The sequence below is a fragment of the Thermobia domestica genome, chromosome 14 (assembly GCF_964235325.1).
Source record: "Thermobia domestica chromosome 14, izTheDome1.hap1.1, whole genome shotgun sequence".
NCBI classification, from domain to species: Eukaryota; Metazoa; Arthropoda; class Insecta; order Zygentoma; family Lepismatidae; genus Thermobia; species Thermobia domestica.
The window spans coordinates 154,494,141-154,521,234 of record NC_137467.1 but is presented as its reverse complement, the minus strand read 5'-3'; the positions used below and the strand labels follow the sequence as shown (position 1 = coordinate 154,521,234).

Genomic DNA, 27,094 nt, shown 5'->3' with positions numbered 1-27,094 from the left:
GCTAAATCGCAAATTTACATTGCGCAATGCAAAATGTTACGAAATATGCTAGATAGATTCACTACTAAAAGTTCTTAAAGCAAATTTAACTTGCGTTGTGTTCTAAAATGGAATTAGGTCCCCGGTTACATTAGAAATGCTTGTCTGAATTGTAATCCTGAATTTCTTGGCAGCAAGTGAGGGAACATAAGTAAAATGAGTTAGTTACTCCCTAAATGGAATACGAACTCGCAAACTTTTGTGAGTCGATTCGCTGTTGTTTCCACTGGTATTGCTATTAGTTGCTTATAATTTGTGATCTGTGGTGAATGATCGTCGATCAATCTAGAAAAATAAGCGTAGTTCTTGAAAGAAAGGAAGATGGTGAGTTATATGATAAAATTATTTTACATGGAGTATATATTGTGACAATAAATGGTTCGTTTATTTTCAATATAAAAAACAATTTTGATTAAATAGAATGCATGTGTTTCACGTGCTTATTCTACAAGCGTACATGGTAAAAGAATAAAGGATGTGGGTGTGAGTCTAATGCGTTTAATAAGAATCGCCAATTGAAGATACTTTCAAAGAATGGTGCAGATTATGAATGTGAGGTCATTTGAGTTTTACGAATTAAGATGGAAGCTGAACCGGCATAATGTTTTCAAATCTTTATCTCGCACCGGGAATCAAACCTGGAACCATGTGCACGTAAATGCTGTATAAACATACAAACGCCTGTAAGAGACTTTCTATGCATTTGTAATATAAAGCTTGCTTGTAACCATAATACAGGTCGTTGTGTTTTCGCTATTTTTTTCGCGCATCCCTTCCAGCTTCGCCTTGCCCTAAATCGGAATAGATGGTTTGTTAGCTTGGGTAATACTTTACAATGCTGATGCAGGTATTCTGACATACGTAGAGATCCCATATTCTTGTGTTATATGTATTATTAATTATGGAAGATGGTAACATGACTGGTTGATAACCTACAATGTACCATTCCCCCTCCCACTATATGAGAAGAAACCGAGAATACAAGGATACGGAATCTCCATGCATGAAGAACATTAGAAATAAATCTTCGTAAATGAGCAAACTTGCCGTCGCTAACGCGCCTGCTTCCTACAGACGCACTGCTGCGCGGGTCCCTAGCTCCGCCCTACGCTTGACCGGATTAAGTGCAAAAGTTGTTCGTAGTGACTACCTGGTTAACCCAGTAGTAATCGAAAAATCGTTTGAAGTGCTGAAAGAGTTGGCGCTGGTAAAGGACTTTGGTTAAAGTATACGAGAGATACTTCCCGTGTGGGAAGGAGGGGAAACGTCATACGGTTTGTATTGGCTCCCCGCAACTAGAATTAGCCCCTTGATTGTATTGTGTTTTGGTTTTTGTGGTTATATTTCTTTTTAGGGCAAGTAAACTGAATTACGATAAAATAAATTATTTGAAATCATTAATTAACCCAAATTCCACTTGCATTAAAAGATTTCTTAGGCTTCATGTGGGGTATGTGCGGGGCTCTGCCCCTCCCCTGTTACTTTATAATGTAGATTATTGTAAGGAATCCTTTAATGTAAGTGGTATTTTTGTTGGTTAATGGTTTGAAAATTTTACTTTGTCGTAATTAATCAAACTTAGCCTCTGGGTAATGGACCTGTGTTCTAGAACCCTGCCCTAAAAACGTATAGGGATTAAGTGTCACAGAAATGATCCATACTTACCTTAACCTAACCCTACCCTCTCAACCTAACCGTACTGCAATGTAGCCTAACCTACTCTACTGTATCCTATCCACTCTACATTACCCTACACTCCCCTACCCTAACTTAATCTACATGTTACGTACCGTACGGTAGATTACGGTATGGTAATCTACATGTACGAACCAATTATGGCAATAGACAACGTCAAAATATACAACAGATATTACAATATGTTAACTATCACGTTCAATTTGCACAAAGTATTCATCTAATGAATAAAACGGCCTTTCTAATAGCCAATTGTGTAATTTATGTTTAAACACATTCATGGGATTTGAAGATAATTCACTTGGTAACCTATTATACAATTTTATGCCTAGTACATCATAGTTATTCTTCGACTTATTGGGTCTCTTACATGGTACATCTATATGTTTATTGTACCTTGTATTGTACAAATGCAAGTTGTATCTATACTGTAATTCAGGTAGTTTGTTTTTCACAAACAAAATAGCTGTTTATATATATATATATATATATATATATATATAAATTGCTAATGCACATGCCTTCGAGCACATAAATAAGAATCACTATATCTCATTATATATGATTAATTCTCTCGTTTTTTCCTCTTGAATTTCTAATGTTGCGTAACCGATTGGTTTCGAACTGGTGCTGGGTTTGATTCTCCGAAGGACGACCTATAATTGTAGCTGAATTTCCATTTATTTCTTACTTGTGATTTGGAATGCCGAAAATTTATACATGCAACATAATAACGACTACGGGATACCTCCAATCATACAAAGAAAATACATTACCCGGACAATTAAGATTTATTGGCAATTCGTTAAAAAATATATATATATATCGTGTTTCGCTTGTAAAATTTCTTGTCTACACCGTCCACACTTTTCCACAACATACTGAAGGGAAGGGGGGTGATAACAGCTCCAAGTGATTATCCTGACCAAGATGATGATGTAGATATGCTCCCACAATCCATAATATTCTTGAGATGCTATTTACTTCTAAATTCACATTGCATGATAGTTAAATAACCATAAAAATAAATGGAAAAAGGCAGAAATTTGTTACTTATTACTCTTCTGTAACCTTCAGTACTTGCTGCCACATGTGAAACAGTCGGCTTTTATTCTTTCTAAAGCACAGTGGACGGTTGGTGGATACTTAAGCTCTCAAGGTGGGTTTGAGAACCCTTCTTTGTCTACTCTTCCTTCTATCATAATATTCTTTTAGTTTTCTCTCGCAATAGTTAACGCTCCGCTCAACGTTGCGTGTGTGTGTTTGTGTGGTTCATCATGTTCGTCTTGTGGTATGCTTCTTTTATGTTCTTAAGAGTAGGTGATGAATTTGAATATTTCATGGCTTTGAGAACTGTCAGTGCTAAGTGAAATATAATGTCTGAGATGATGAAATTCGGAAATAGGCCAGAACTGGTTCCACTTACTCAGAAGCTTCGTACATCTGCTAAATCTACTTACCGCAACTACAAAGCATACTTAGAAAACCTAAGAAAGGAGGAAGCTCAAAAAGGAGTAAAGAAGAAAAGATGAAACAAAACAGCAAACAGAGAGAAAGGTGATAGAGAAATTGACAAAGGAAAAACGGGGCATGATGAGATTTTGGTCCATTTCAACTATTTACAAGATACCAGACCACTATGAGCCCTGTAATTAGTTTCGGATGTCTCTTTGCATTATTCGTAGTCAAAATGGCTTTCCATTTAAAACTGCTTCTCTCTACACATCTCCAACATTTTGCCAGTTAACAGTAAATCGTCTAATTTTCCTCCTACTCCTGTTGCCTATTTTCCTTCGCCTAAATTTCCATTTATCGTGTAATCCATTGCGTCATTTTTTCAAAAATAATAAGGTGGAAGTGTAAGCATCACTCCTATTTTTTCATAGGCTATATATTCGCCAAGTTTCATTGGCGTATGGTTATTTGATATGAACATTAAAACGTAAACGCTACGTTCTTTATTTTTAGATTTACCATCACTTCGTTCTGTTATTTTAATATCTATTTCCTAGTTACATGTGGCACTAAATTCCACATCATATTTATTTTTTTCTTTCGAGCTAGTGTTCGAAAATCATTCTATCCTGTTTCGTTGTAATACATAGAATGTTTTCGAACAAAGGACATAGCAAATGTGACTGTTGAAAACGATAGGGAGAGAGGAAGAAGATATGTGTTCATGTGTAGACGATAGCCTATAACTGCAGGTGTGAGAGGGGTTGTAGAACCCATACCGAATGAATAACAACACACTTCTGGGGGCTATGTAGTGTGGCAAGGATTTTAAGAGGGTCGAAAGTTTGGTCAGTAACTTCGATCTATTGGGGAAGACGGGAGACACAGTCGTAATGTATGTGACAATTTTAGTAAGATCCAATGGGTGATATCAGTAAAAATAAGTAACTACACCTGAGAAGTCCTGCTCGAGAATTGGAGTAATTACACCTGGAGTAATCTCCTCCCTCAATTTCGTATCAATAAAACAAGCCACTACTCAGGTCTAGACTGCTCCAGATTTATGAACGTTCACTCGCGTTTCCTCTGCGCGTAGCAGTGAGTCGTGTCAATAAAAGGAGTGATTACTCATTTCCCCCATCCGTCGCGCGGTCATTTCGTTATTTTTAACCTATGACGCAGTATCCTAAAGTCCATGGAAGGGGCAACTAGCAACAACAGTTTCAAAGTGTATTTGTGGTTATTATAAAAGAGTTTCCAGTGGTACTTTCAAAGTCACAGTTACCAGAAAGTAAACGAAGGAAAGCTGAAGCTTTGAAGGCAATTACAGTGAAATGCAACGAAATATCAAATACATCTACGACTGAGACACAAATCCAAAAGAGAATCTTTAATATTCAAGCGAGAATGAAAAAAAAAAAAAAAAAAAATTGAAAAAAAGAAAAGAAACAAGAAAGTAATACTGAAACCACGGGAACGAACCTATTAAAGCTGATGGATGTTTATTCGAATCTAGCAATATCAAGATTAACACGACAAGCGCATATCACGTGTTATCCAAGGTCTTTGTAGATTGTTTGGTTTTAAGAACGAAACTTGGCCCCCTTTGTTTTCTTTTTAAAAAATCTCCATCCAGTCATGTTATAAAGCACGTCCATCTGATTGCGTTTTCTACATCATAAGTGTCCCTTTTCGCCTTGACATAATCAAAATACATTCAGATGTATACCCCCTTCCTGTCAGCGTTGATTTGAGTTGATTTTGAGTTTAACGTCCCTTTCAGTAGCGAAGCTATGAGGTGGGACCTACTGATTAACGTGGAATCCGAACCACATGAGCTTCCGCCGGGAATCGAACGCGGGTTTCCCACGCCAAAGGCATGTACGCTAACCGCTTAGCCACGATGGAGCTCTTCCTGTTAACGTATTCGTCTCCAAAATACTAGGTTTCTTCATTGCCACGTGTGTATAGTCAAGTGCTCCGATAGCATCCGGAAATGTATATTGTTCTTGCCACTCTGCCTTTGCATATTACGCTCTAGCCGGACACAATCCAGTTTTCAGATTTCACAATAATCGCATCCATTATACTTGTAGTAATCATAGACACAGTATTTTGAACCACACCAGATTCTTCTGACACTCCGATCTGGAATTCCGTATCACTCACGTAACGCAAGAAAACTCACATCTTGTCGTCTTACGTAGTGCGCCATCCCGACTTTCGGTTGATTCTCCTAAAAATGTTGTGCTAACCACTATACATTTTCTTTCATGAACCTATAATGTTTTTTGTAATCACCATTCGCAACATTTCTATGCAGCTTATAAGTTTTTCTACGCTGCAAAATACTCATATACTCTGCCATATTTCGCACGGAATCACCTACTAAGCTTGCTCCACAAATTTGGAGAGGTTACTTGCATCACAGAGGAGTCTCTGATTTTTATTGATATCAAACGCGGAGTAGTTACTTGGCTCGAGAATAAGAGGTGTGGTTTCTCCAAAGGGGCGCGGCATCTCCGAGGTCAGCCAAGACGAGTAGTGCTCAGTTCTCTTTTTATTGATACCAATGCGAGTAACTATTACAAAACTGGGAATAATGAGTAACTTCTCCGTTTTATTGATATCACCCAATCACTCGTAAATTTTCTATCATTAAATTCTGGGAGATTTAGGTGTTGGTGTTTTTCAGAGCTAATACTTTTGCCAAAAAATTTTTGTACCAGTGAATTCAACCCCTTTCATGAATATCATTCGGCACTTCCGAAATCGCTGAGGCGCTTTGTTGGAACCAAAAATGATAGATTCACCTCATTTCATAACACTAAACATCTGTCTAGATGAGTTTTTTTCTTTTCTGAGATTTGGGGGCCGCGGTAGCTTAGTGGTAGAGCGCTCACCTCTGGTGCATGGGGTTCTTGGTTCGATCTCAGCTCTTGCCAAGTGAGCTTTGTTGTGGACAAACACCGTGTGCGTGCTTTTTTTCGGGATTCTCCCGTTTTCTCCCACTTTCTTCATTCCAGAATTTCATTCATTTCTCATCATCACCATCTCCTTTTAACCTAGCCGGCATAAACGTGGGACGTAAAACTTAAGGTTTCATTTCTTTTCTGATACAGTATAATATCGATAATCCGAACGTTAAAAATCCAAATGCGGTCCCTAGAAGCTAGTGACAGTACACAATTTTTTTTTTTGGGGGGGGGGGGGGAAGTCAGTGTTTTTACAAAAGCTCATTCATGTGTAATTGTTTGTCATACATATTTTTATTTTACTCTAGGCCTATACAAGTTAAGCTTTAAGTGTGAGTTAGAAGAACAGTGTAATTTAGTGTACGAGCAGATTCTTCAGAAACAGTAAATGTAAGTAGTCGTACGTACGGTATTGTAATTACTGTATGTACTGTATAACCACTTTATCGATAAAAGAGCATATTGAAGCCTAAATGCCATTTCCGTGGTCATTTTCGAAAATCCGAACAATTTAAAAATCCAGACTACCTGTGGTCCCAATTAGTTCGGATTTTCGACTTCGTACTGTATTTAGCTTAACCACACTCTCACGCTCGAAAATTGACATGTACCTCATTTTATGAAAATCATTTAGTCTTCAGAGGATAAGCTCTGCAACTCATTAACTAATGATCGATTGATTGAGAATTTAATGAACGTTAAATTTATTATATTTCTGTATGTAAATAATTGAGAAGCCTTATATTTGGTCTAGGAATTAATTCGTGCGGTTGGTACGCACACATTGAAGCTGTAGTACAAACACAAAATACATAAATACCTTAAGAAAAATATTGTCCATCGCTAGCCACCACTTTCGCCCATCTGTCAGGCAATGTACGGATTCCGTGGCGAAAGAAGTCCTCATCCTTGGAAGCGATCCAGTCAGAGACCCATGTTTCGATATCTTCTGAAGAAGTAAACCGCTGTCCAATCAAATCGTTGTTCATGCAATCGAACAAGTAGTAGTCCGAAGGAGCAACGTCTGGTGAATACGGCGGGTGGGGTAAAACTTCCCATCCGACATTTTCTAAATAGGTTTTGACCGGTTTTGCGACATGTGGGCGAGCGTTATCATGTTGAACAATTAGTTTATCATGTCTGTTCTCCCATTCTGGTCGTGTTCTGGCCAGAGCTTGCTTCAAACGCATTAATTGTCGTCGATAACGTTCTCCATTCATAGTTTCACCCGGTTGCAGCAGCTCATAGTACACCACACCTTTCATATCCCACCATATGCACAGCATAACCTTTGCACAGTGAATATTTCGTTTTGGTTGTGATGGACCTGGTTCACCTGGTTTCACCCAGGCCTTTTTTCGTTTAGGGTTCTCGTAATGGATCCACTTCTCATCACCCGTAATAATTCGATGCAGAAACCCCTTTCTGCTCTGTCGTTGAAGCAGCAATTCGCAAATGGTTTTTCGTCTTTCAACGTCTCTGTCTTTCAATTCATGTGGAACCCAATGTGACATCTTTTGAATCATTCCCATGGCTTTCAAGCGTTTGGAGACTGTTGTTTGATCAACGCCTAATGCTGCTGCAAGTTGTTCCTGCGTTTGACACGAATCCTGCTCTAGCAATGCTGTCAATTCTTCGTCTTGAAATTTTTTTGGCTGTCCAGCTCGCTCTTGGTCTGCCAAGCCGAAATCATCACTTCTAAACCGTGCAAACCACTTCTGACACGTTCGCTCAGCTAGAGCATGGTCACCATACACTTCCACCAAAATACGACTTTTTTGCATGTTTTGCATGTTTTTGCACTTTTCTGCATGTTAAAGTAATGCAGCAGGACACCCCGCAAAAACACTTTATCAGGCACAAATTGCGCCATGTTCACTTAACTACAAACTGGTGTTGTTGACGCTTTAATCCACTGCCCTATACTACGAACGATACGCGATGACAGGGGTTTGCAACACATGTGTGGATACACGGAACTGTGGGACGCTCCGTTCGTTGCGCCATCTCTTGTCCACCCGCACGAATTAATTCCTAGACCAAATATATACCATGTGCATAAGTACCAATATCAGTATTCTTGCCTCTTTTTATGTAGGTGTCGTTAAATCCAGTTCGAATCTTGAAACATGAAGCCGAGCAAGAGAAAGCAGAGACCGCTCGGCTTTCAAGTTTCGTTGGAGCTATTGCAATTGGTGATTTGGTGAAGAGTACGTTGGGACCAAAAGGCATGGATAAAATTCTTGTTGCTCAGGGAAGAAATGAGGGCCAGGTTGAGATTACTAATGACGGAGCCACTATTCTAAAGGCTGTTGGAGTGGATAATCCTGCATCCAAAATTTTGGTGGACATGTCTCGTGTTCAGGACGATGAAGTAGGTGATGGGACTACGTCCGTTACGGTATTAGGTACGTATATATCATATATATTACTAGGAATATAAATGGCCCAAAATTGCACTAAGGTCGTTGCAAAACTTAATGTATGGTAAACTAGCTGAAATAATTGTTCTTTGTCCGGAAAGATCGAGAAGATTCAAAAGATACAGTTGAACCCTTCATCCAGGGTTTTTGCAGATGTTAGAGTAAGGGAAATCCTGGAAAAGTCAGGGAAAACGAAAAGTCAAAGAAAATTGTACTTCATATTGAAATCGAGAAAAATTGGAAATATTACTTGGGATTATTTTTTCTTCACTTATTGAGAGCCGATAATTCAAATACGGAAGCCCAATGAAGAAAATTAGGCAAGTCTGAAGCAGTCAGTCTAAATAATTGTTACTTATTAATATCATTTTATGTTTCTTTTACATTATAATGATTTGTACGATATTACTTTTTTTTTTTTTTTTTTTTTTTTTGATCAAAAGATCCAATATATTTCAGCAGAAATTTTCCTGTAGGCCTTATATCTGGAGAACTACATATAGTGTAGCCAAACCCAAACGATTACTTAACTCGGTATGATGTATGATGTGCTTATTCCGTTTAAAAAAAAAAAATTTTTTTTGGATCATTCTTCAGATTCTTGTTTTTATATTTAATAAATTTATTAGAAAATTATTATTGTAATAATTTTAAAACTAAATGGATAAACATAGTTATTGCTGTTAATAGCTTTCATGTAGTGGTACTTATTTATTACAATTATGTAATACCTTTTATTTTCCAATTTAACATTTAACATAAATAATGTTCTTTTAAAAACATTGAACAACGAAAAGAAGTTACAGAATTGACATGGGCAGCTGCAATGTTCCCTCTCCCAAATCTTATTTCATACCTTTAAATATTTTAATATACAAATATAAAACTTTCTTTCAATACCATATTTTTATGGAATTTGGGGGGGGGGGGATTGGAATAGTTGTTAACGTACCGTTGTGGTCAGCGAAGACGGGGCTTGTTTCCTTAAGAGTTCACGACACTTAATTGGGAAGGTAGCAAGAAAAAAAAAAAAAAAAAAAAAAAAGCTGTTATTTCGAATAATTTTATGTACCATAAATTTTAGTGTAAACTTCCGGTATGTTTAAAATATTCTTACAGTAAATATATATTTCTTTTCCAATGTTTACAGCTGCAGAATTACTTCGTGAAGCCGAGAAGCTCATAGATATGAAAATTCATCCACAAATAATTGTGTCCGGTTGGCGAAGGGCTACACAAATTGCACGTGATGCGTTGACAAATGCTGCAACAGATAACAGGTAAGGAAATCTGATAAGTTTGTTTTATCCATTAATATGTGGATAACTTCTCGCTGTAAAAGGTTATGAAATTGTTTACAGGACTAGTAAGAGAAAAAAATAAATATGTCAGGTTGTCTAAAAAGTATTGAGCTTTGGAGGTAAAAATTGAGAATAGATTTATTGCTACAGTATACTCCCGAATATCCGGCCTAATGTGACTAATGGCAGGCCGGAGTTCTGTGAACTTATTTCTTTGCTCCACGAATACCAGAAGACAAAGTTTTTATAGCAAAACTTGCTGTTATGATACATTTCGTATTTTCTCACTTCTTATTTAGCTCTGTGCTGGTAGTTTATTAATGTTTATTTACTGCACTGCACGTTTCAGGAATTCATTAGAGAAAAAGTAAGTTAAAGAATACGTACAGTGTATGTGTAAACTGTTCACATTTTAACATACCTTCTGTAATGCCTAACTTAAATGCATAAAACATTAACATAAATTGTAGGCCTAATTCTTAAGAAAATTCACTCAAACTGATTATACAGTACACAGATATGAAAAGGTAGCCCTAAGATAAGAGTCAAAACTTAGCTTTTAGTTTTTGAAAAAGTCCATAATAGATGACTGCTTCTGCATTTTAGCTCCGTTCCGCGACGCAATGTCCATTCACTTACGCAAACAGATGATATCAGCTGGCGTCGCTTCCTCTTGCTGATTGATATATTGCAACGCTGCCTCAGTTGTCTTAAGCGCTTCCGAATGTGGAATGGGATTTTTTCTGTCATTTAATTACGATAAAATAAAACTAGAGTGGATAGTACGGAGGCCGAATATTCGGGAGTCTACTGTATTTCAAAATAACTATGTGATACCATATACGCACAATTTCGCTCGATGATCTTCTATAGTTTCTGGTCAGAAAATTGACACGTGGTTTTCAGAGGCTTCTTTTATAAAACTATCTTCTAAAACTATTCAAGGAGCTCTGCAGAGACCGAAGTAAGTGATAGTCAGACGGTGCCGGGTCTGGATTATACATGGATGCATTAAAACATCTCTTCTTGTCGCTCAATTTTTGACGGGTAGTTAAAGGTATATGCGGTCTGGCGTCAGCGTTTTATAGCAGGGTTTCTTCTCATCTGGAGAAATATACATCCCTGACTTTCCTTGACCTTTGGCAGGAAATTCCCTGAATTTCATGACAGGTGTCGGATGACGTTATCTAAATAAGGAATAAATAACGGTGAATATTTATATACGGGGTAATCCAAATGAAATCGACCAAGGATGGTTTCTAACAAAATTTAGTTTTTTCTTAATTTTTTACCTAAATTTGCACCACCTTTAGGGAGTTGAAAACGGGCCTTCATTTATTTTTTAGTCGCGCAGGTTTTGTCGTAGCGGTCATTTTGTATAGGCGCCTGAGCACATTTTGAACTTTCTAGTGCATTCCGTTAAACGCTGTAACTTTTTATGTTTTAAAGATAATGAGTTCAAACCAAAACCATATGAAAGGTAATGGAATGGACAATATTTTATGTTCTGTGCACATCGAGATGTGCTTCAGAACGTCGAGAAAAGAAGCTCTGATAAGGTTGGAAACCTAGAAATTTCAATTTTGGAATGAATATTTTGAAACAAAATAAATGAGACTCACCTTCAATTCTTTGTCTACATCGAGACTAGATAATAGACAACGTCCTAAACAAGTCTCAGATCTGAGAACTATATACTTGATTTGTTGGAAATTTTTTAACATTGCGAATTTTCGAAAATCGTGTATTTTCACCATCAAATATCTCAGGAAGGACAGAAGTGAAAAATCCCAATTTTGCACAAAATAGACGATAGTTGTGCAGTAACAAGTGGGTAAAATTGCAGTACTGAGACTCGAGTAGTTTCTGAGTTACAAGGGTTTTCTATGAAGCGCCATTGGAGTGAATATAAACTTTGTAGCAAAAGTCAAAATAATACGAAAGTAATATTAAATAGGTAAAGATGAGTCATATCGTGTACAAAAAACGAAAGTCGTCTGTTATTTCTTTTCTACCTATAGCGCTGCTGCTAAGACATCAGTGAGGTAAATAGTTACTAATTTGTGTACAGAGTTTGGCACTGATATTGAAAATACGACCTGTAGGAATTGTGAACTCTGTGGGTGTGAGTTTCCGGCGAACCTTAGTGATTGGCACCTACACTTTGTTATTCGTATATAGTTTAAAAGAGGTTCTTGGGCCATGGGGATGGAAAAAGTGATAAAAAAAAAAAAAATCTTTATTTTCCTGACTGATGTCTTCAATTCCCCAATCCACCATTTCTGTCATAAATACAGGCTACGGTATCATTAGGTGCAAATGACAACATGCTATGTTCTGGAAGTACTGAAGTACTGCAATCAGTAAATTCATCTGTTTGTGAGTATTCATAACATCTGATTTGTGTTTTCGTGAGAGGTACGTACAAATCTCTGATATGATCTGGTATTAATAATTCTTCTACAAGTAGCAAATCTTGAATGTCTTGCTGTTTGACTGCAGCCTGAGATACTATATCAACACAAAATCTGCAAATCTGTTCAGTTTTTAAAATCGTGAATTTCACATTACTGCAACAACTTATAACTCAGAAACCACTCAAGTCTCAGTGATTCAGTTTTACTCACTTGTTACTGTACAACTATCGTCTATTTTGTGCAAATTTGGGATTTTTCACTTCTGTCCTCCGAGATATTGGATGGTGAAAATACATGATTTTCGAAAATTCGTAATGTTTAAAAATTTCCAAAAAATCAAGTATAAGGTTCTCAGGTCTGAAACTTGTTTGGGACGTTGTTTACTATCTAGTCTCTATGTAGACAAAGAATTGAAGGTGGGTCTTATTTATTTTGTTTCAAAATGTACATTTCAAAATGGCCATTTCTAGGTTTCCAATCTCAATGTTCAGAGCTTATTTTTTCGACGTTCTAAAGTACGTCTCAATGTGCACAGAACATAGAATGTTGTCCATTCCATAATCTTTCATATGGTTTTGGTTTGAACTCATTATCTTTAAAACCTAAAAAGTTACAGCGCTTAACGGAATCCTCTGAAAAGTGCAAAATATGCTCAGGCGCCTATACAAAATGGCCGCCACAAGCAAACCTGTGCGGCTAAAAAATAAGTGAATACCCGCTTTCAACTCCCTAAATGTGGTACAATCTTAGGTAAAAACTTCAAAAATAAATATTGTCAGCCATCTTTTACCTGGAAATTGGTAGATTTCATTTGGATTGACCCATATGAGAACATTTGTACTATAGAGACAAATAGTAATCAATTGCTCATACGTACATTCTACTAACTTACAAAATTGGTATTATAATGGTTGGCTAAGCTGAAATTGGTATACAATTAATGTTAGGAAAAAAAAATATTTTTAAAAATTTCTCATTCTCTGATTTCCAGTCTTTTTACCTCACCTTCTTTGACCTGCAACATTTTCCATGAGTTTTCCCTGACTTCCCTGACCAATAGGAATCTTGTATACGACATCCTTTCTATTGACCCTTTTTTTAAAAATTGCTAGTGCAATTGCACTAATTGTCAGCAGTACAGGTCCGAGCTTGACGGCAACAGCACGTGATGCACGAGGCCTTCCTATCCCACTAAACGCACAATATAACTTTCTTGGGCATCAGTGTGAGCTGCGCCCCAGACTGTGAAGCATCCGCTTTAACCTCAGTCTTCTTGCACATCGTTGTTGTAGATTATTAGTTACCATCACTCGCTCGGAAAGTGAATCGATTTTGTTACGTTTAAGTAGATTCGCAGATAAAAATTCGATCGAGTAAATGTTTTTGAGTCAGATCAGGTGGCACCCAAATATCGAAGTTTGTAGCTAGCTTTCTCCTAGTCGTTTAACTCTATTTAGTGATGGATGTTTAGGTCATTCAGGATGGGCTGTTTACATGTCGGTCTTGTTCAACTTTTGTTAGCATGTCATCCACTTTTTCCGTGATTGGTCGTCCAGTGCGGGAAGCATCTTGGCCATCAAAATTTCCAGAACGAACGCGACTCAAGCATCTTTAGTGCATTACTTTTGATGATGTACCTTGTCCATAAGGAGCATAAATTTCTTCACGGGCCTGCGCAGCGTTTGCGTCTTTATCGAAATAAAACTGTAAACTGTAGCGCAGTTTTGCGGATAGTTCTCATTTTTACAGCGCGGTATCTTACTTCTGGTTACACATATTACAAGACTATGCACATCTAGTTTCAGCTGTCAAACGCCGTTAGGCCTGTTACGCTGACACTCGTGAACTCTAAGGTTTGGAACATTAACACTGACGCTAGAGCAAAAGGCTTAATACTTTTTCGATCATATTTGGACTATATTTTGAATACAGAAAATTTACTTACCAACCTGCGCATGATGATTTTCTTCGGGAATATAAATTGATACACGTTGCTGTAACTTTTAGCTACTCCAGCTCCTCAAATGCTTGTTGAAATCCAAAAGTGTGTACAACTTTTTAAGAAAAATTATCCTTAATATATGAAATGTTAAACACAAATTAAACATAACTTTCTTACAAGGCTGTTTATATTCTTTATTATAAATTAACGAGAATTGTTACAGTTTCGGAAGTATATCACTTCCTTCTTCAGACTACTACTCCAACTGAAATAATAGATAACATCTTATTTAATCTTATAAATATCTTATAAAAATATCTATGAAATGTTACAGGAATACCTTGCATAACGTATTCCAGCAGAACTCTTCCAGTATTTGCGAACTGCCAATATGTTTACCTATTCAGATTTTTAAAACAACTAGCGAAATAAACACAGTAAATAACATGGATGCGTGTATAGATGGATACTGTATAAGTCTGGTAGAATATTGATATGTGGCAGGAGGATAGTAACTACAATGTTGAAGAATAGGGGAACGGTGGCTGTGTTAGAGCACTTACTTTTATGTGAGAAGTCTGGTTCAATCACAGACCATGAGAGTTTATGATGGACAAAATCATGTCCATGGATTTTCTTAGCGTTCTCTCGTTTTCTGCCACATTCTCATTCCATCGATTCCTTCAGAGTCATTCGCTTTAATTAATCCGTCTCCTTTCAGTATACAGGACATAACTATAGGAACGTAACACTGAAAGATTTCCTTTTTCATATATAACGAAAGAAAGATAGGGGGATCATTTATCATAAAACGCCATTGTAACTTTTAAATTAATTGATACACAGCACTGAATATTTGTACCATGCAAATATTGACAGGGTGACATTGCTTGACATTCACTGCAATATTACCAGGTTAACAGTGTTGCCAATTCAACATAGTGATATATTTTTTCAAGTGACACTACGTGAGATTATTGCACATTTCAGATCGACATGTCAAACCCAGACCCGGACGACTAACGTCGAGAATTCCTTGCGATGATAGCTAGTTGACTTCCCTCTCCTCCTATCTGTGTGTAACGTTATCTTAAATATGAAATTATTGTGAGGAATATCTAATAAAAATATTGTACAGTACGGCTGTTGTAAGTTTTTTTTTTATAAATTCACCATTGTAGATATATCCAAAAAGGTTATTTTCCCAAATTCAAAGGCAGAAACCTGTCTGTTACTCAGGTACCCAAGAAGAAAAGTGGGTTCGTTTCTGGGCAAATGTATCTAAATATGCAAAAGTCACTACTGTAAAAGTACAAATGTCCGTCTTAGTGTTTTTTCATGAACGGTTTAAAACTTCCTTTATATAAATTCTTGTTCCTATGTTTACATGAATGCTTTACAATAGTTCACACAATACTACATTACTTCTAACACTTACATCCCGATTAGTATCTGTCCACGAATAATACGAAGAAAAACAAGCTGTTTATTTTAACACTTTTTTTTGCTCCCAAGTTATTTTGTGATCTTTGAAAACTTTTTTTTGCTCCCAAGTTATTTTGTGATCTTTGACTACTTTTTTTTTGCTCCCAAGTTATTTTGTGATCTTTGACAACTTAGTCGCTTTTCACGCTGGTTTTCATTATTTGTTCGTGTATATAAAGCTCATATAAAACTCATACATTTCTGTTGGATGCATTGTATCCTCCATTTATATTACATTAACAGTGCATTAGCAACAACGAGGAGCTTAAATTATACTAATTAATAAATTTTCACGTGGTAAGAAAGTAATTAGGCTCTATACTTTAAATAGTTAAGCTCTTAATTAATGAATAGTCCTATATATTTTCTTCCAAAAACATGTTCTTCACTCTGAATAAGTTCGCTTGTGTGCGTGTTTGAGAGGGGGCGGAGGGGGGTGGGAGGCTGAAAGTGAATTCCACCCATAGCAGCAATAAGTGTAGATATACAACAACTATGTGCAACACAAACAATGTGTTGTATAAAATTTTCCATTGAAATTTAATTTTGCAACGACAATGTAACAAGATTTTTCGATTTTCTCAAATTGTCCTTCCTTTCTCGATCCTTGGAAGAAAAAAAGTAAAAAGAACTTTCCTATTTCCATTTTTTTCTGGTCTTTTACTACACTAGCTAGGGTTATATCTTACTGAACTTCTGCTTCATTTAGGATTCCAAGCTCTCTGGTATATATCCAAGGCAAATTACATCCTATATATATAAAGCTAATTTTTATTGACTTTTTAATAAAAAATAATCTTCTGCTGCATTGTTCCTATTGCTTGCATGGTTATTCTATTTCTGTGTATTTAATTTTTGTTGTTGTGTGTTACAGTAATGATGAAGCTAAATTTTATGAGGATCTGATGAACATTGCTCGTACGACGTTAAGCTCTAAAATCCTATCCCAACATAAAGAGTATTTCTCCAAATTGGCTGTGGATGCTGTGTTACGTCTCAAAGGCTCTGGAAACCTGTCAGCTATTCAGGTGCTTAAGAAGAAAGGTGGAACTCTAGAAGATTCCTTTTTAGATGAAGGTATGTTTCGGGAACGTTTATATTTGAACTCACTGTTCAAAAACAATCAAATTGTTTGTACTTTGCACTGAATTGCCCGCCTTCACACATACCAATGAAATAGTTAAACATTTGGTAAACTAAAAGACTGGTTAGGAAGGGACACCGTAGTTTAGTGGTTAGAGCGTTGGACTCACGTCCGGGTTCGAATCCGGGCCGATTCTTCCCAGTTTTCGGCGTCCACCCAGTGTCGTGAGGCAAACTGGGGAATCACGTGAATGAAAGACGTGAAGGCCACGAAAGTCTCTGTTCGAGACAGCGACGCAACACACCGGCTACGTGTTAGTTGCTAGGGGGAACGTATTCAGCCGGTCGCTAACAAATAGTGTTGGAGCGGCTCATGCCCACAAAAGGCGCCAAGTGTCTTTTTCGAAAGACTGGTTGGTTGAATTGGAAGTAGCAGCTCTTTCTGCGAGGCTATATGAGCAATGGACCTACAGTTTAACGTGAAATTCCGACCTCCGTAAAGCTTTCAAAGGGCCTACCCGGTTGCAATGATGTGAATAGACTTTGGGGGAGATGACTGAAATTCAGCTCAAGTGTAGAAGAGACTGTGTGTAGATTCTATATTCCAAAAGCAAATTGTCCTAAAATAGATGGAACATAGTAAAAAATCATGAAACATAAACATTACAGTCAATGGAAAATCAATTGAAAAAATGAAGTCGTCCACTTATCTGAAAAACTATAATAAGGAGGTGGCTAATTGAAAGTTTATTGCAAAGATATAATGAACTTAAAAGCGATGTATAGCACGTTAAGGTAAATATGGATAGAACATTGTCAAAAGTCTGGTTGTTTGAGTAAAATCAATAATAATGATAAAGCATATGTATCTTCTGCGAATTACCCAAGGCGCCGAACGCGGAAGTTACGTGCTTGAAATATCTCACATCTGAATTTGGAAACACTCCAGACTCGATTTAGCATGCAACGTGACTTTTGACGTGATCACATGACTCAGTCTGGTCCTAATGGCATACCGAATAGGCTCTTTCAAGGCTGTCCCACCGGGAATCTAGCCTGGAATTGCATGCACCAAAGGCGCGCGCTAACCACTATTAGGGTTGTACGATATTTCATATAATGACCGATCGATCGATATTTTTATATCGAAAATTTTTCTGGTCGATTTTTGATATCCAAATCTGGATATCATACAGCCCTAGCCATCAATATCGGTGAGGGCAACTGACGAAGTAGGCGAAAAATAGGTAAATAAATAATTCAATGCCACATAATATGATTTGGCCTATGTCATTAAGTCCGTTTTCAGCCTTGTTCAAAGAAGATGGCCACCCAATTCACCTTCTAGGTTGTCATATTGCAGTTGTACTAGCTCGGCTCAGCAGGTTGTTGAAAATCCGTAGTTTTCAATCTAAAAACTTGGAATAACAGCAGACTGTGCGAACGGAAGGACATGCAAAAATGACACGGGAAACTTGCACATTGTTGTGTGAGGGAACCTAAATCACTTTGAATCTGTTTCCCAACAATGCTGCATTGTTGATGAGGACCCAAGGGAACAGCCTACTGAACTAGCAGCGTTGCCTTTTTATTTAACATAGGACACTTTATCAGTGTGGAGTCCAAACTGTTCATGCGATTGGAAAGGGAAAACTACCTATTTCCACCAACTCTTTTTCGATTTTTTTCGTATCTTGACTCATAACGAAGTTGGCCTGTAGCTCTTGACTTTTGATAAATCCTGTATATAACCACTCATTAATTTCTAATTTTTGTTCTATAGCGTAGTGGGAATTGTATTCTCACAGAAAGTTCAGTCTAAGATCACAGCTGTGGTGGCCACGGTGGTTCAGTATTGGCCGGTGGATTTAGTCAGTCGATTTGAGGCGTTAGGCTGATAATCGTGAGGTGAAACTCATTGGTGGTGGATTTTTTAAACTGTCCTTGAAGTTTCTATTCGTGTTGAATTAAGTAAGAAAGTGAAAGCGTAGACCACCAAGGATACAAATGTTCGGTTGGGGGCGAATAAAAAAATAAAAAAGGTGCTAAAGGGGGTTCGAAGTGATACATAGTCATCTAAGTGTGTGGTGGATAACAGCGTATACCCCCCTCCCCATTTCCTCTCACATTCCCCCTCCCCATTTTATCAGTTCTTGATAATCATCCATTTGCAGTTATTATTCGTCTCCTGCAGTGTACAGAACATAAATATGGGACATTGTAATAAAAATATAATTTTATTTCATTTTCTAGGACCACCCATTTGATTTACCATATTTACAATTCTAAGACGCACTTCTTTATAGATTTTTTTTTTCCTCCAAAATCAAGGTGCGTTATGCAAATTTAGGCCATATTAGATGGAATTTTGCCAAAAATTGCTAATCCTGTTAGTCACGATTCTGTAAAGAATGTGTATTCTGTGTGTATTTGGCCATCAAAAGTGGAAAAATTGGAAACGATAGTGGATCCGATGAGGAAGCGTGATGAGCAGTAACGTGTCAGTGTTGCTTTTGCAAGTGTGAGTTAAAAACAAAAGAAAAGAAACAGGTTTAAATAATTGCTGAATAATTATCTGTTTATTTGTATATATATATATATATATATATATATATATATATATATATATATATATATATATATATATACTGGTATAATATGATATGATACCGATAATGGATTGCTATAAAACTGACGCAAGCAAGTGTTGTACCGTAATTACATAACGAAAAAAAGTACAAGCAGATGCACATGAATATATCTTAAATTCCAGCAGTTCAATGTTTCTTTATTTTTCCCTAACATTATTTGTTTTCCTATGTTTGTTAATCTTTTTTTTTTCTTTCTTTCTTGCCAAGGGTGCGTCTTAGATTCCCGTAAATACGGTATCTTGTAATTGGCATGTAAACAAGTTTGTGTTATGCATATCAGCGAAATGCAGCGATGATGTAACCTGTAATATTAGTACCTAATATTTTACCTCTTGAGTGTAACAAGGCAAAAATTCCAAATAAAATTTCAGAATAATGGGAAATTTAACACTTGCCATATGGGTGTAATTCTCCATTCTTCAAATTTGTGTGCTGTATGATGTAACGTTAGCAATTAAACTTTCTCAGGTTTAAGTTATTTAATAAATATTTGTTTCACAGGATTTTTATTGGATAAGAAGATAGGATTGCATCAACCAAAGAGAATCGAGAAGGCCCGTATTTTGATAGCTAACACACCTATGGACACAGACAAAATTAAAGTCTTTGGTTCTCGTGTACGCGTCGATTCAATGGCCAAGATAGCGGAGTTGGAAGGTGCTGAAAAGGAGAAAATGCGCGACAAAGTTAACAAAATCATTAAGCATAATATTAATGTTTTTATTAACAGGTAAGTAATATTCAGATGTATTGGTAGAGTCTATTTCAAGTGTGCCTTTGTTGGCGCAGCTGTCAATGTGTGTTTTCCCGTACTTCCCTCGAAAGAGGAGGGACAAGTTACTGTGGCCTACTTCCTTTAATAGTTGGATGCAAACAGGGTTGCCACATTGAATTACTTCACAGGCTTCGTTGTAGTCTCTTGTTACCCATTCGAAGTAGCATAAATCTTTACTCGCCAAGGCCATACGAGTGAATGACGAATTGGCAACATAGTCGAGGACATTCACTTCTTTCCCCAAAGCAAAGGGAAGGTTCCTTCCGTAAGAGGGCAGGCAGGAGTGGGAACGAAGTGTGTTTCACATATTTTCTGAGGGCGCATTTGAAATAGAAAGGCTCTAGTACAAGGATGCAAATAAGCAACAAAATTTTACTAGCCCAAGAAAAAAGCTACTAGTCCGCATCCCACAACAGAAATAATTTACTTACCTGCGATATGATATTAAATACTCGCCCACACCGATGAACCACTCGCCCGGGGCGAGTGGGCGAGTAGTTATTTGCATCCCTGCTCTAGTAGTTGTGATTTGAAACTACGTTATTTTCCATAATTTGACGCTTATCTGCATGCTTTTATATTTTCCGAATTCATTGCATTTTTTCCCCGTAAAATTACGTAATATATGTTCCTTACGTCTTTAACGAACTATTACATTTAGTTGTAAAGAGCCTGTATTGCCTACCGTGTGAGTAATAAAAGACGAAAATTCGAATTACTTATTAAGAAAGTAAGCAAGCAGTTCTGCTGTTACTTTGTCGTCCCTATTGATGCGGGAAACATTTTTTATTCATTCTCCCAGGCATGCTCATCTAATATATAAAATTGAAAGTGATTATGTTTGTGACTTAAGAAGTCTTGAACCACTTGACCGATCTCGATCAAATTTTCAACATAGATGAAGTTCAGGCCTGGGATGTTTTTATTATTATTATTATTATTATTATTATTATTATTATTATTATTATTATTATTATTATTATTATTACCATTTCCCTTTCACGGTAGAGCTTAGGGGCGGGGGAGGGGGTAGATATTTAAAAATGATCGAAAGTGACCGATATTAGTGTCGAATCCATAACTTTCGGAGTCGCTGAGATGAGTAGTGACACTTCCGATGCTATTTAAATTCAACCCTTTATGTCGAAACTGAAACGCAATGTCCCCGTGCGAAGAACACTTCCATGATCAACGAGTACAAATATTTATGAATAATCATCTGCTTCAGGTTTGAAATACTAATGTCTTCTGCTGGTGAATATCAATACAGAAGCATAAGAAATAACAATGCCAGGATATAAATATATTGCATAACTTCTTTCTTTGTAATTTTAAATACATGGACTAACTAGTTTCATCAACAGTTTTCTATCTAATAAGTATTTTTTGTTGTGATGCAAGCTGTTACTTATTGAGGGCACCTAAAAATATCAATAACGATTTGTATTTATAAACTAAGTAGTTGGGATCATTGAACCTATAAATCTGTTCTATATATTTCTTTACGTTCGTCAGTTTGACAGAAGATACACGCTTCTAAAGATTTTCAGTGAGTTAAAAATGAAAGCACCAATAGAAACATTTAAAATTTACGATCTGTTGTTACTAGATCATTAATCTTTGAAATATTATTATTATTATTATTATTATTATTATTATTATTATTATTATTATTATTATTATTATTAATAATAATAATAATAATAATAATAATAATAATAATAATCATAATCATAATCATAATAATAATAAGTATTTTGCTTGTGGGCAAGTCGTGAGACTAATGAGTTTTTAGGTTTGGACGTGGAAGTGTTTCTTCTACGTTTCTCGATCTTCAGCTTCCTCTTTTAACCCCATATATTTTCTTCTATTTTTCAAATCATCGATTAGTTGTGTTCTTCCTATTCCTCGCTTTCCTTCCATCTTTTCGTCGATAGCGGTATGAAGAAGACAATTTCTTCGCAAGATGGTCCAATCCAGTTGGTCTTTCTAGCAAGGATGCTGGCTAGAAGTGTTCTCTTCTTGCCTATCCGTTTTAAAACATCTCGTTTGTTGCTCTCTCTTTGTCTATTTTATCTTCTTCATCTTTATCCAACCACATTTCGAAGCTCTCTAAATATTTCTTCTTTAACCTCGGTAGTGTGGAAGTCTCTGAACCACAAAGTCCAATACTCCACATATAGCACTTGACCAACTTCTTCTTTAGTCCAGTATTAAGCCTGCTAGTCAAGTAATCTTTGAATGCTTCTTTGGTTATGGCAATTCTTGACCTGATCTCTTTGGTGCAGACATTCCGATTCAGTCTGGGGGCGCGGTGGCTCAGTGGTAGAGCGTTCACCTCCGGTACTTGGGGTCCCTGGTTTGATCCCAGCTCGCGCCATGTGGACTTTATGGTGGACAAACACCGTGCTCCTGGGTTTTCTCGGGGTTCTCCCGTTTCCTCCCACTTTCTTCATTCCACCATTTCACTGATCTGTCATCATCACCGTCTCCTTTAGCGTAACCGGTATAACCGTGGGACGTAAAACTTAAAGATTTCATTTCATTTTCCGATTCAGTCTCTTGTCAAAATACTTCGCAGATACTTCAAATTATCGACCTCTTCAAGTTCTCTTTGTTCTACTCTGACCCGTAAGAGCGTGTATCTATAAGAATAAACATATACCAGATGATATTAAGAATAAACATTAAGAGATGATTGTTCACAATTGTCTTTCCTCAGTGAACGTCTTAAACGTGTACATTATGTTTGAAGTTTCGATAACATTCTAGCGTTTGAGCGTGGTACATAGAAATTTCTTCCCATCGTAATCATCGTAAATTCGTAATTCAGCATTCTACCGTGTCTGGATATGCATGGAAATTTTCTGGCTTACTTATTTGCGCAGTCATATATTTTATTCGGGCCGATGATTTCTGTTTGCAGAAGCTGTAATCTGAAAAGTTTACTCTGTTTCTTGTGAACTATTACCAGTTGAATCGATGGTTGCAGAAAGGACCTGAGTCACATTTGTCTGAAATTCATTTTATAAACTTTTCCGATTCTTTAAGAGTTAATGGAATTTTGTGTATATAAAGGGCAGGTGTCGGAGGTGTTACAATGTTATAAACGCAACATTAAAATATAATATAGGTTGAGCGCGGGAAAGGTGGTCTGTAGTCATAGATTTAAATAGTTTTTCTTTAATATCTCAACGCAACAGTAAACGGGCTCAGGTCTTTTCTGTAATCATCGATTGAATTATATAATGTCTGATCCGAAATTTACATTGTATATACGTATATAAATAAAAGGTTTGATAGTAAAGTTTCAGGATTGATGCTAGTGGTAACTCCTAATGACAGAAAATAATCATGTGAGATTAATGTGACTGTGCACTTATAAACATCGATCATCGAAAACACCCTGTTTCCCACTGTCTTGGATTCTTACATAGAACAAAGGGCGAACATTAAGTTTTGCTGTAAGTTAGGGAAATCTGCAACATACGAGATGATCATAACTGCTTACCGCGAGAATACTCTACCTGCATTTCAAAGGTACGCCCGATTTCGTAATGGATGTGAAGATGTTTCTGATGATTCCAGAAATGAAATCTGTCAAACAATCGATCACAAGATATTGTGAAGCTTGTTCGTAGCTTTCTACAGTCAGATCCTCGCATGACCAACCCTAGAATGTCGGATGTGTGTACGTCAATCGCGAAACGGTTTGGCTGATTTTGAAAGAAGCTCTGAGATAAACGAAGTTTTGTACAAGGTTGTGACTCATTCTTTGACTGAAGAGTAAGAAGCTTAGAGAGTAGGGTGCTACATCGACTTGATTAAGCCCATGGAATCGGACCCTTCATACTATTCCCTATTGTCCAAACTCAAACTGACACGGACAGAACAGCATTTCACGATTATGCAAGATTACCCAAACATCTGTGACAGTACTACTCAACCACATTTCAGGAAATTACTTAAAAGCAGTTTTAGAGACCTCGTGATACGGGCAGGTTTGTGCATTGAGAAAAAGGGTGACTGTTGTGAATAATCTCGCTGCGATTTGGTTGAGTAACTTTCACATTCCAGGTATTAGATTTCACGTGTGCAATACCGACCTCAAGAGTAGAAAGATATATAACTTTTGGGAGCTGACTGAGTAGCGTAGTTTTTAACGGACTGGCACAGTTCTGACAGCTTATTTCAACTTTTTTCACTATTTTCTTTCGTGACAGTTCGTTTCTCTAAGTTTTCTCAATATGTCACTATCTTTGAAATCTCAACTCTTGTTCGTTATACATTTGACAGTCATTTTAGTGTCCCTCCATCCTGTTGCTTTCACAGACTTTTTGTATCACTATTTGCGGGTAGTCCTTTGTTATTTAAAATACCGTATATATATAATACATATATAATATATAATACACACATATATATATATAATATGTGTATTATTATTCGGTTTAATACATCGGAACGATGATCCGTTTGTGGCTCGAAAGTTTATAATTTTCTAGTGCTTTTAGTGTGCATGTATCTGTAAACAGTCTTTAAGTGTGTATTGTTTTGAACTTCTCATTGAGTGCTGGGATTCCTTTGTTCTTTGGTTATGTTTCATAAGTTATGGTGTGTTCCTTTTCTAGGCAACTGATTTACAATTATCCAGAACAACTGTTTGCTGATGCTGGCATAATGGCGATCGAACATGCTGATTTCGATGGCATTGAAAGATTAGCACTAGTTACAGGAGGCGAAATCGTTTCAACGTTTGATAATCCAGAGATGGTGAAACTTGGCACCTGTGATGTTATCGAAGAGGTAGGTTTGTAAATAACAGCAACAACGAGAGAAACTGATGGTGTGTAACAGTATTTTGTTTTTATTTTGCAAAAAAAAGAGAAGAGCAAAACCTACTCTAGTAACCAGGGGCGGATCCAGGACGGACTTCTGGGAGGGGGGTGAGTTGTAATACTGCTAGTTAGAGCTACTTCTAAGAGCTCCACGCTCTGTTTTATTTATATAAAATAAGAATGTTTCCTCTACGCGATCGCCCCCCCCCCTGGATCCGCCACTGCTAGTAACTTTGTAAGTAGAGCAAAGCCTACCCTAGTTTTCATTCCGTTTCAGGTGAACTGTGGTAAAGGAGAGGTATGCATTCTTTCCTAGACGAAATACACGTGGCTCAGATCTGATTTAAACTGCTCATTGAGCAAAACAATACATGTATTGTAAAAGTTACCAACGTGTAACAGTTTCGCCAACTATCAACTTGGCTTCAACAGACACGATCATTCTTATCTAGTATCTAAGATAATCGAACACTATCTTCATATCTAGTGTCTGATGAAGCCAAATGCTTAATTGGTGAAACTGCTACACGTTAATTAATGTTTACAATAAATGTATTGTATTGCTCAGCGAGTAGTTTAAATCAGATTTAAGTCTATTGAAAGCAAATTTGTACAATGAAAAATATTACGTGTGTCTCAGATCAGGGGCGGCTCTAGAATTTTAATTTTGGATAGGCCTATTGTGTCGCACATGTACACATGTATACAATATTTTGTTGAATAATCACTAGGCTTGGGATTTTTAGGTCCCAAAAAATTCAAATTAGGATTTTAAAAAGTGCATTTTAGGATTTTATAGGTTTTTAAAAACACCGTTTAGGATTTTTAGCGTTATATTACTGAAAACGGAATATTACTACACTTTAAACACTTTGTTAGCTATTTCATACTTAAATGGTAACCTTAATTTAGTAAGCTTTATGCTAACCAGTCTTCTGCGTAATAAAAATAATAAAACTCTTCTTACCTTGGACTTTTTTTTTTTTTTTTTTTTTGATAGCTGAAATAGAGTTTAACATATGTATGGCCTGTCGTACTATAGTAGTAGTAGTAGTAGTAGTAGTAGTAGTAGTAGTAGTTTTTTTGTCAGTTTTCTTATATTTGAAATTTTATACACCACCACTAATATCACTTCACTTTTCTAACGATACACTGAGGAAATACGAATGTTCAAATATTGTTTTTCCGGCACTTTTCATGTTATAGGTTCTAAAAGCTAATTTAGGATTTTTTAGGTCCTAACCCCCCAATTAGGACATTTTAGGTCCTATAAAACTAATATAGTTCTACTTATAGCAACTTGAAATGTAAAGAAAACACGAATTTTTTGCATTCACTGTACAGGAATAAAATAGGTTCGAACCTAAGAATCCGGAGCCTAATAATCACAGTAGGAAATATTGGTTAATAAAATAAATTTTCTAATTTGACATCCCATAGTTATCTCCTTTAGTCTAAAGGAGACGGATAATTAATGGAAGTGAATGGTGGCGAAATTATTTTTTTTTTTTGTGCTCTTCCACCAGGAATCGAACCCGGGACAATGTGCATCAAAGGTACACAAGCTACATATTGGTTGATACTTGTGTATAGTGTTATCAATACATTAGCTTCTGGAAGCTTGGGAATTAACCAATCATAGCACTACAAAAACAACGTGGCCTTTACCGTTTACATTTTACTTAGCATCGGAGAACCAAAGATTCGGAGACTGTTTTGCAGTAGTTAGTTGACGCTGTTTATTAAGGCAGTGGCTACGTTCACGGTAACCTTTTACGCATTCCATATCCAGTAAGTATTAATGACATTACTGTGTATAACGTAGTAAGTGGATTACTTAAAGTTACAGGAAAAAGGAAGTAGATGCTTATTTAATTTCGATGCGAAAATCAGAATGGAGAAGACACATGTATGTAATCAGAACTTGAGACTCTGTGGAAAGAGAGATGTAAATACAAGGAAGAACATTTATAGTTTTGGAAGGAAGGACTTACTAACATTATACGAGTTCTTAC

The 27,094-nt window shown here is 36.6% G+C and overlaps 1 protein-coding gene across 1 annotated transcript in view; it reads left to right on the top strand.

Moving 5' to 3' along the window:
- The first annotated feature begins 210 nt into the window (after positions 1 to 210).
- Positions 211 to 27,094, top strand: part of CCT2 (chaperonin containing TCP1 subunit 2) — a 43,236-nt gene continuing 16,352 nt past the window's right edge. Inside the window, exons 1-6 of the mRNA XM_081739073.1 lie at positions 211 to 363; positions 8,263 to 8,572; positions 9,738 to 9,867; positions 16,607 to 16,809; positions 19,968 to 20,196; positions 24,873 to 25,047. Coding sequence (XP_081595199.1) covers positions 361 to 363; positions 8,263 to 8,572; positions 9,738 to 9,867; positions 16,607 to 16,809; positions 19,968 to 20,196; positions 24,873 to 25,047 — 1,050 coding nt within the window. The 5' untranslated portion in view covers positions 211 to 360. The remainder of the gene's footprint in view (positions 364 to 8,262; positions 8,573 to 9,737; positions 9,868 to 16,606; positions 16,810 to 19,967; positions 20,197 to 24,872; positions 25,048 to 27,094) is intronic.